General features: G+C 40.9%; 1 protein-coding gene across 7 annotated transcripts; it reads right to left on the bottom strand.

Moving 5' to 3' along the window:
• Nucleotides 1-1430: 1430 nt before the first annotated feature.
• On the bottom strand, nt 1431-9288 carry LOC147642385 (uncharacterized). Of its 7 annotated transcripts, none has more exons than XM_086805812.1 (4): nt 9041-9288; nt 8805-8944; nt 2619-2807; nt 1431-2521 (listed from the first exon to the last, which is right to left on the bottom strand). In XM_086805812.1, exons 3-4 carry the CDS (start codon nt 2698-2700, stop codon nt 1638-1640), a joined length of 966 nt encoding a protein of 321 aa, XP_086661938.1. In that variant the 5' UTR covers nt 2701-2807; nt 8805-8944; nt 9041-9288; the 3' UTR covers nt 1431-1637. The 7 variants fall into 7 exon arrangements, with proteins under 7 accessions (XP_086661938.1, XP_086661943.1, XP_086661948.1 ...); XM_086805817.1 differs by having other exon boundaries at nt 8815-8944; XM_086805822.1 differs by having other exon boundaries at nt 1431-2577; nt 2703-2807; nt 9041-9285.
• Between the last annotated feature and the right edge of the window lie 1523 nt (nt 9289-10811).

Genomic DNA, 10811 nt, shown 5'->3' with positions numbered 1-10811 from the left:
TAAAGGCATCATTGATAAAGATAGACCAGGTTTATGAGGATGACCTTGGAGATGCCATAGATGATGATTTAGAAGATGATGTCATTTATCTTTCATGTGGAGATCTCTTTATTTTTCAGTGAGATGACTATGATGATGTTAATGATCATATTGTTATCCTGAATCATCACACACAAAGGGTTTTGCACATAAGGAGATGATGCATGGTTTGGCTCATGCCCATATACCTATTGATGCAGTGGATCATGTCTTTGATTTTTCGTGTGATGCTACATGGGTTGACAGCTTTGGTTCACATGGGTTCATGTACGATGCCGACTTTGAGATGTGTTTCTTCACCTTCCATGATTGTCGACATGACTCTAGTTTCTTTGGAGCCGAAACATTCATCTTTGGATGCATCATATGCCACTTGGGATGTATAGTAGATGATTACATGGCATACCATTCAAATGCACTTGTGACGTCTCTTGGTCTTGATCTACACGGACCATTCGACATTCTAGCTATGAGTTTTGCTTCCATTTAGTGAATACCTTGGATGTTAGTTCCATGTTATGGTTACGAGGATGGGCTTCCCTTTTGACCCGAGAGCTATTGTTACATTGGATTCGAGGGTCCGTGATGCATACTATATTTATCCATTTGACCCAAGAGAACTCATACCTAGTCTCGTCACCAACATTGGCTTTCTACATTTTCCATTCGATCCAAGTGGTTCGAGAGCCAGTGCTTTGGAGTCTACATGGCTTGGATTTACATTTCATCTATGTGATTGCAGTTGTATGGATTACCTCATCTTTGGGGCGACACTCATATCATTTCCACTTGATCCTAAAGGATACCCGACTAACCTCATCATATCGACGCGAGTCCTTTATCTTTTCCATTTGACCCTAGAGGTCATGAGATTCATGTATTGGTATTGGTTCTCTGTGATGGTGACACTTGGTCATGTATTAGACTTTTTGTATATAGCCTTTGTATTTGCTTTTTGTACCCGACCACCCTTTGATTTCCAGAACCAAATCATTATAGGAGAGGATGGTTTATAATGGAGCAACAACTTTTAGATTAGGTTTAGGACCATGGTCATGGACTCAGGCATATAAAGGAGCTCATGGATTATCATTTGGATCCTTAATGACTTTTACGACCTTTTATGATCTTTAGACATTATCTCCCTCTTAGACATTTTGTATTTACTTGGAGCTTTTGGCTTATGAAAGACTATTGCCATCCTCTTGGTGAGAGGTCAACTCACTTAGGCATCATGGTTCTTTGTATGAGATTATCTTCTTAATCTTGTATTAATCCATGGTGATTATCCCATATCTCAACTTTATGATCATTCCATTTCAATAAAAGATTCAAACCATAACTCCATGCATAGCATACTGAAGCTGTTGCGAGGTTTGCATGGCAAATCGTTGATAGTAAGAAAATGTGGCCAGTTCTGTCTTCTAATTAAACATAGTGACCTCCAAAGCTAAGAGATAAAGTAGCACAACGAAAGTACAATGGAAGCCGAAGTTCTTGTCAGCATTCAAAAGCTTCTTGACATTGATTACAATTTTTAGCAGGTCTAAGGTATTTGTTATCTTCACATTCTGTGAACTTTATTCCAATTCCCAAGTTCATTGACTAAGATCTCCTTCACCATCTGGCATGCACCCATCTTCTGCAATTGGCTTGTTGACCTCATTTGACTCATCTACCGAAGAGAAATCTGTCACCAAATCTGCACCATTGGCCCTCACTCTAGCTTGGTGTAGTTTGATAGCTTGTCTTTCAGCTACAACTGCTCTTCTATAAGCCTTCAGTCGCTGTCTAGTTTCTAAGCTCATGCGCCTTCTTGGTAATGGATTTTCAGCAAACCTTGCTAGCTTGTTTGCTCTTCTCGCAGCAGCCTTATCCACAAAATCAATTTCTGGTACAGTCAGAGGCCGCAAGCCTAGACCTTCAGTGAAACCCTCCTCAGGCCTCAAAATAAGAGAAATCCGATTGGCATGAAGATCAAGATCTACAAGTTGAACTGTTACATCCTGTCCTAAATGGACAACATCCTCCACCCTCCTTACAAACGATCTGCCCAGCCTTGAGACATGTACAAATCCTTCAGTGAATGCTCCAATGTCTACAAATACACCATATGACTCAATAACAGACACCTTACCCTTGAATGTAGCTCCAATTCTCAAATCCTGGATACTCACCTGCCTTGGAGCATTCTGTGATGCTCTTAAGGAGCCTGTCTCTCCAACATCTGCTTGACCTACAGCTTGCTTTACATTTCCCAATATTTCTTCTTTTGTTTCCTCCAGTGGCTTGAGGCACCCTGTGATGCTTACCACACTCTCCAGCTTTGGAACAGTCTGCGATCCTCTAAGAAAGCCTATATCCACAGGAGTCCCCCCAGCATCTGCACCCTCTGCAGCTTGCTTTACATCTCCCAAATGTCCTATTGTTTCATGAAGTTGGTCACCTTCAGAGAGCATATCCGTCCTGAGAACCGTGGCACCTTTCCAAGCATATGCAGCACATGAGGAGACAGTATCTCTTGAAAATTTGATTGTCCTGCCTTGTAAAAGAAAATTAGTAGATGAAAGACCCCTTACGTGTGAAGCAGTCTGTCTGGCACGGTGTTTGCAAGGATGAAATATTTCTTTCTTGCCGGTTTTTAAAGAGGTGAGATGACATACAAATTGTACTGCAAGACAGAGTTGAGTTGTCATCTCCAACTAAGTAGAAGGAACTATCCAAAGGAAATTCTCTTGTTGCATTCAGTTCACTTCTGATTCATGGACCTACAGCAAAAAAGGGGCTTGTCAGGCCACAAAAAATACAGTAACTTTAGTCTTAGCAAACACTGACAAGGGAGAGATAAAAGTATAGTGGGCCATCGCACATGTTAACTTATAAATAAAGAAACTGCTTTAACATGGAAGATAAATAATTCCATATTGAATTGGACCACGAATCAAAAACAAACTAGTAGTCAACGTTACATTAATTTTCATAGTAAATTACTGAGTCTTATGCAGAAGGTCACTACTTTGGACTTAACCCTGAGATCATGGATTTTGGATTGAACCCATATGGATAAGAAAGAGTTCTGGTGGGGCACTTGGGGACATCTGTCCATGTCCGAACTCATTATATGGATTTGATTGGGTTTTGGTGAGACTCTGTGGAGCTTGTGCTCGGTGGGACTTGTGTCTAAGTCTTAACCCAACATTGCTTGAAAGATGGGAGTTTGAAGCCAATACAATGGTGCAATACATTAAGCATGTTTGTGTGATACATGACATCTGCACGTGAACCTGTTCTTCAGTATGGGCATTGCCTGGATTTGATACCTGTGAATGAATATCTACCGGGACGGGGGCACTTGGGAACCCAGTGTACATGTGTGCATGACTGTGTTTGAGGCCTAATAGATGTTTCTTAGGGGTTTTATAGGTGGTAAGCATTACCCCTATGCCCATTTTATTATTTACAAGGTTTTATTGCTAATGTGTATGTGGAAGGTACACACCAAAATTACATGAGGCCAGACACCTTGTAAAGTGGGTGCCCCCGTCATGGACATCCTAGTTCTTACTATATAACCACGCTTTCCATAAAATCAAATCTACCCAATCTAGATTCATAAGCAAAAAATCTAGACACTCAGTATAATCATGTATAGTAATAGGCAGTTGGGACACTCGTCTATATCGCACACTTTTTCATGTCCCACCGCTAAATTCACCCAATACACATGATCCCTTGGCTGCATCATTACCCCCAATTTCTGCACCAATTTGGGATTAATGAAATTGTGAGTACTGCCAAGGTCAAATAGGATGAGCACAGTCTTTTCCATGACTAACCCGTACATATGGATTAGATCATTTGGCTTGAAGACAGTTCAACTGAAGTTACAATCAAGAAAGTATCAATAGAAGTAAACTTAGGATTACCTTCGATTTAAGCCACATTCGCAGCCTTGCCATTATTCTTTGCAAAATTCAAAGTGTGGCCCTTCTGGTTGCAACTGAAGCATCCTCCCGCTCGAAGGTTCCGAAATTGCTTCGCCAGATGTTTCCTCGAATTGGTGTAATTTTGATTTGGATGGCCTTCCCAGGTTTAAACTTACATTTACACTTGGGTCTAGACTTGGTAACCATGGTTGAGGATTCTTCGAAACATTCTTAGAAGTACTGGCCATAGTCTCACCAAAGATCTTAGCAAAGTGGATGGCATCCTCCACTCTCCTGCTATGGTTCCTTCGGAACTCGATCTGATAATCGCCTAGCAATGGTCCACACAAAGTATGTGGATCCATGTGTAGCACGAGCAACTAAGTCACGAAAGTTTTGCACATAGTTGTCAAAAGTCATACCCCGCATCTCGAGTTTTATTAGCTTGTTGAGTACATCAAATTCATCCTCAAGTTGAATAAATTCACACCGGAAATCCTGCTGAAATCAGCCCAAGTGATGGGTTTCTGCTTCATGTCTTTCCACCATGTCAAGGCCTTCCCTTTGGGGAAACCTTGCACCGTTTGAATCTTCCGATTATTCGGAAAGGATAGAACTCAAAGTGTGTGCTCCATCTGTTCAACCAAGAGTCCACATGCTCTTGAATCTTCTCCTTTTTGTCAGCCCCAAACATGTCCGGAGCACAAAGAGCGATCAATCCTCGGTTTTTCTGAGGAGGGTTCAAATTAGTGCGCTGCAACTGTTCAAGTTGTGCTCCCATAAGCCGCAACTCCTCCTTAAGCTGATCCACTTCAGCTTTTTCCACATACTCCCTTCAATCACGTGTGTATTGGCTTCCTCGGCATATTCATGATGGCCCTCGTGTGCACATCAACCTCAAAAGAGAGAGAGGCCATCATGAAAGAGAAGCAGCAGCGTCAGAAAGCGGGGAAATGAAAAGGGCAGACAATGCAAGACGAGAAAGAAAGAAAGAAAGAATGTAATATTAAAGTCTACAAAAGACCCCGAGGGTCTATGAGACCAGGAGTGATACAATGATACCCTGGGTATACTGAGCCATGGAAAAAGTAACAGAAAGAAATTGAAAAACAACTATCACTAGTGTATATACATGTGATATTAGAATATGACCCTATGCATGAGGTTAACTGGCCATTATCAACTAATGGTAATGCTCGCCACAATTTGATGGCCAAGAGAATATCAGGCCTTTATGATGAAAGCACATCATGGCATCGAAGAGCCTCCTGAATCTGAATATGTTGGGTAGAGGTTCATGATGCCATGGGTTAGGGGCAACTGGCCCGCAAAATAGATCGAGTCTATCACTGATGAGGACCCCTATGTGGCGCCAGACTGTTAGTGTAGGTAATGGGCTCTCATGTGGACACATGTAGACCCAAGAAATCTGTAATGGCCCTCTAAGAAGTATCATGTCAGGTCTGCCTCTCAATATGTTGTCTCGTTCCCTATGACGCCTGAGCTCTAGCAAGTACATACCCAGGCATCTTTGATCATCATACTACATCACCTGTGCAAGTGGACTAAACCCCTCTCAGAAGAGGGAATGGAATCTCCCCCATATCTCGTAGTAGGCTGGGCAGCTATGTTTGTAGTGCACCTCATTTTCCAATTGTCCTATGGTGCGAAAAGAAAAGCTGCTGGGGGTGAAAAGACAGAAAGGATGCGCAGCGAAGAGAGAAGCGAACAGGCGGGTGGGGAAAGGGGCGAAGAAAGAGAGAGAGAGAGAGCTGTATTTTCAGTATATTTTTAATGTACAAAAAAGTACAAGTCGTTGGCAGCCCTAGGGCTGCCCATGAAAAGGTAGCAACACCTGATCTATGTCCTATTCTATGACCTAACACCAAACAAGTGTCAGATAACCAACAATGAGCCAGCCTTTGCTATTTATAGGCCTTTGAAGAATATGTGAACAGGCCGACCTGCTGTCGGCAAGTTCCTTGGATCTGAAAATCCCTCTTTGTTGCCGACATACACACAAGTTGCTAGCAAGTCCCCAACACCTGGCACACAAACGGTGTCACCCTAGAAGTATAAATCATCCGAGAAATCAATCGATCTCCACATTAGTGATACATGTTTTGAGTACGGATCTCTGGAAATACTCCTTTTCTGGCCGACAGAGGTCCTGGTCCACCAAAGTACCTTCCATGCCTTAGCTAGCTGCTGAAGCTCCAGAATTAAGTCTTTATATGCTGCACATCAGGGATAAGCCCTGGGATGAGTATGTCCATGTGCATGCACATGACATACTGGGTACCATACGCAAGGATTAAAGTTCTTGGAATGAAGCAATTGATGGGGATCAATGAGGATTGCTTGCATCATGGCCGGATGCATAAATGATTATAATACCATCGTATTTTGGCCGATTGCACACACCTTAAAGCAATCCAATATCAAGTTTGACTACCAAGACTGAGTGTTTACAAGATGTAAAACCGTATATTTGGTATTATCTGCAGAAAAAATGGTCATCTCAATTGGGAGATTGTACCTTAAATTCTTGTTTAGAAGACTCAAAAGAACAAGAAGGTTCTAGCATTTCACTGTTTCTTGAGACAGTTCACCATTAGTTGGATACTTATTTGCACTTGGAAGGAACATCAACCACATAACGATAGTAGGTCAAAAAATCCAGGGGAATAGCTTGAGATCTAGTTGAGATTGTCAAGCTAGGATTTAATTCTTTCGGCGTCCATGAAAAAACTTAAGACTTTGTCTAAGCACACACAGTCAGGATACAATTTGTGGATAGACTCTTAAGGGTCATTTAAGAGAAAGTTAATGTAGAGACACTCACAAAAAAATAAGGAGAGTTCTCTCCACCAAAGGCTTGTGTGATCCAAACTGGGATCTCCACACATACTTTGTGATCAGACTTGTGTAGAAGAGGTGATCTTATTGGAGATATTTACAAAGCACCACTTTGAGGTATTTCTTGCACTTTGAGCTAGGTTTGTGTAACCGATGGGCTGATGCACAGGTTCCTATGGTGAACAAAGGACCTCTCTTATAATGTGTTGATAGAGGTTGTGTAGCACACCTCTCATAAGCATTCTAGTTCAAGAGAGCTAAAGCTTGAGACTAGATATAGTGTTTCTAACCATAAAAACTCTCCATAATGGAGGAAATCTAAGGAGGGAAGTGAGGAAACTTATTTTTTTAAAGGTTATCTCTTTATGTTAGATAGTTGACTGATCTTATTGTCCTCATTAGTTAACCAATAAATTGATCATGAGATTGCCAGGATCAAGTGTGGACAAGTGGTTGCCCAAAATCATTTATAGGTGGATACGTCATGTGGGATTCACCGTTGACTTAGAGGCACCTTTTGATGGATAGAAAGTGTTTATGTCTATGTGTTGGTTTATCAAAAGGTAAACAACACACTTGACAACCTCTAATGTGGATTGGAACCGTATATGGTTCTAAAGTCCAATTATCAATGAAGGATAGACCTACATGGGCAGTGTCTTCTTGTGTGACTTGGCATTAATGATCCTTACAAGGAAACTAGCCTAGTTAATTTAGCAATAGCAGATTTAAGATCAATCAATTCTTTACTTTGACCTCTCTGGGGTATTGGTTGATGGTAATAGAATGAGAGGATGGTGTTGACTGGCTCACTCATGTATGCATGTGCGGAACCACTAACAAGAGAATTGTGTACAAAGGTACTATTTTGAGAGTATAAAAACACAGACTTGAGTGTGAGACTCTAGATTTGAGTTTGGGTTACCTTGGTTGTAGACTCAAAGGTTTCTGCCAAACAATAGGTTCATTTAAGCTATCGTCAGGTTAGAGAGCCTATATGACTCATGGAGGAGTCAATGATGGCTTAACAATGGAACTTGTTCAAGACAAGTCAAGGTTTGACCTTATACTTTGCATAATTGGGATAAGCCAAGGACCGTTACTTAGCCAAGATTGGAACGTTTGGTTAAGATTGATATCCCAGCACATAGACTTCCTGGTTGTGAAAGGCAACATTTAAAAGGTTTAAACTATGGACTCAGAATCTTGAATGAGTTGTGGATAAATCCAGAGAGATCTGTCCAATTGACTTCACAACTTTGGAGGTGAGCATGCGGATGGTGGTGGTCTAACTACAAGGTGATCTCCTGATATGAAGGCCTCATGCTAAGGTGGTGTGTGAGTCTCTCTCTCCCAAGCTCGGGGGTGGCTCAGAGAAGCGAGCCTACTACTCACAGTTGGAAGTGAGTCAGGCTATGTACTGCTTTCCTCTTGTGGCCTAGATGTATGCGAGTTTAGTGCCATGGATGCAGGACAATCTCAGGATGACATTGTGGGAGTGTCACACTGTGCAGGTCATACAGGGCAAACAAATGGGGAGCCAGGGATCTGTGTGCTCCGACAACCACTTCGCTAGCCCACATACAATGTGTTGTTTAGGATCCATGCTCTTAACTACTCCCTCTCTTTTCCTCACATGAGAGCCTTAAAACCAGCATTCCCTAGACCTCATCAACATAAGTCTCATGCATGTGTGTAGATACCATAGATGTACGACTCGCTTCATAGCTCCAAGAAGGCTTGACCTTACCTGATTAAGAAAGTATTATCCTGAGGTTAACTCAAACTTCCCATATGCATGGACATCTTCCATAGTTATAACTAAAGCAGATATTCAGTACTAGCACAAGCCCAAAAATTACAAAGAGCCAATTGAGATAATTTGCAAAGCCCACCCGCATGCACGTGCCCTAATTCAAGTTGAAAAAAAAAAGGTTTCAACACACCTTTGGAAATAGATTAAAGTAAGAGGGCAATAACCTGAAGGTACCATGAAAAATGCTACTAGCGCAAGAGTAATTGTCTGAAAAAACAACTGGTCAAGAGAAAAACGGTGACTGATCCTCAACTGTCATTACAACAGGAGGATGCTCGTATGACCGTATTGTGATTCCAATTCCCTGAAAACATCCAGTTCACATTTTAGTAACCACAACAAGCTATTTGGTGGAGGAGCGTTTACTGAGGTCTTAAGATCTAAAGCGACACAATCTTACTAAGCAAGACAGCTTGTGGCTAAACCAGAGGGATACACGTGAATGGGTATCTCATAGGTTGCGATCATCACCAGTCTCTTAGGCGCCCAATTCACAAACAGGCGCGAACATAGAGTGACGCTGCTAGTGACAGGCTCAGAAACATACAGAATCAAATGTTCTGCACTCTGCTAATAAGTAGAGAAGAACACTCACAAAATGATAGCAACTCCAAGACCTAGTAAACTTTGGCCACATGGTACTCACAAAGTATTAGTGATTACCACCTTTTACTTCAAAAAAAAAATAGGGATGGGCTTTCGTCTTTGGATGATCTATATAAGTGTACTAATATTGATGGAGCTAGTGACTCTTGCACATTTTATCCTGTCTACGAAAAGTGCAAAAGATTTTGGCTACATCTCTATCAAAATAAGCCCAATGAAAAATTGTAGTCCAAGATTCGTTCCAATTTGCTCGTGCTCTCTTACGACGACGAGCAATCTCTTCATCACTAATACCAGCATCTTTCTCTTTAAAGCTCTCATTCTCTACTTCCACTATCAATTCTTAAACCATTGTAGATGAATGCTTTGAACTTTTTCTCCTTTTCTTTGGAGACTCAGCTAGATTCTCTAATGTGAACCCATGCATGCCAAACAAAGTTGATTGAACAAAAGATATATTCAACAACCTATAAAAAAGATCAAGTATCCTAATCATTTGATTAGTTGACTTTATACATTCATATGTGACACATTATGCTTGACTAATGTACACAATCAATACATATGATGCACAAACCATCAGTTTATATGCAGTATATATTCATAGAGTATAGTAACAAAAGTGGCACATTGAATCAATCAATTATATTATTAGTAGTCACCCTCAATCGTAAATATCATAATGAAAACTCTCATGTATCTTAGCATGCCTTGGGCTATGCTCTTATAATAGAGTGATACTAAAGCTTAGATATGGGAAAATCAACATGGATTAATGCAAGATTAAGAAAATAATATCATACAAAAGAGCCATGATGCCTAAGTGAGTTAACCTTTCACCAAGAGAATGGAAATAGTCTTCCATAATCCTATGGTAGCAAAAGGCTCCGAATGTCCAAAAGAGATAATGTTAAAGGATTATAAAAGGGTACAGATAGCCCATGAGCTCCTTATAAACTTGAGCCCATGACCATGGTCCTAAACCTAATCTAAACGTTGTTGTTTTATTACAAACCATCCCCTCCTATAATGATTTTGTCCTTGAAATCAAAGGGTGGTCATATACAAGAGACACATACAAAAGGCTATATATAAAAGCCAAAAAATCACATCCAAAAACTGAATGTCAATGTCATCATCAAAGGCATATGAGCCCTTGTGGATCAAATGGAAAGAAATGTAGTGCAATGCCGATAATGAGGCCAACAATATGTCATTCTCTGAAATGAATGTGAATCCAAGGAGTCGTATGACCCCCAGGGTCAAATGGAAAGGATAACAGACTTCTCTTGTCCTTTGGGATGATGAAGCTAATCATGCAACTACCTCGATCAAAGGGAATTCTAAACCATCTAAACTCCAAAAGAATAGCCCTCTAACCATCTCCCATCCTCATGGGATGATGAAGCTAATCATGCACCCACCTAGATCAAAGGAAAATCTAAACCATCTAAACCATCTAAACTCCAAAAGAATAGCCCTCTAACCACTTGTATCAAAAGAATAGCCCTCTAACCACTTGTATCAAATGGTAAATATGGAAGACCAATATTAATGATGAGGCT

This window comes from Cibotium barometz, chromosome 1 (genome assembly GCF_041138505.1).
Source record: "Cibotium barometz isolate CiBa-2024 chromosome 1, ASM4113850v1, whole genome shotgun sequence".
Classification (NCBI taxonomy): Eukaryota; Viridiplantae; Streptophyta; class Polypodiopsida; order Cyatheales; family Cibotiaceae; genus Cibotium; species Cibotium barometz.
This window is presented reverse-complemented; position numbering and strand designations above follow the sequence as displayed.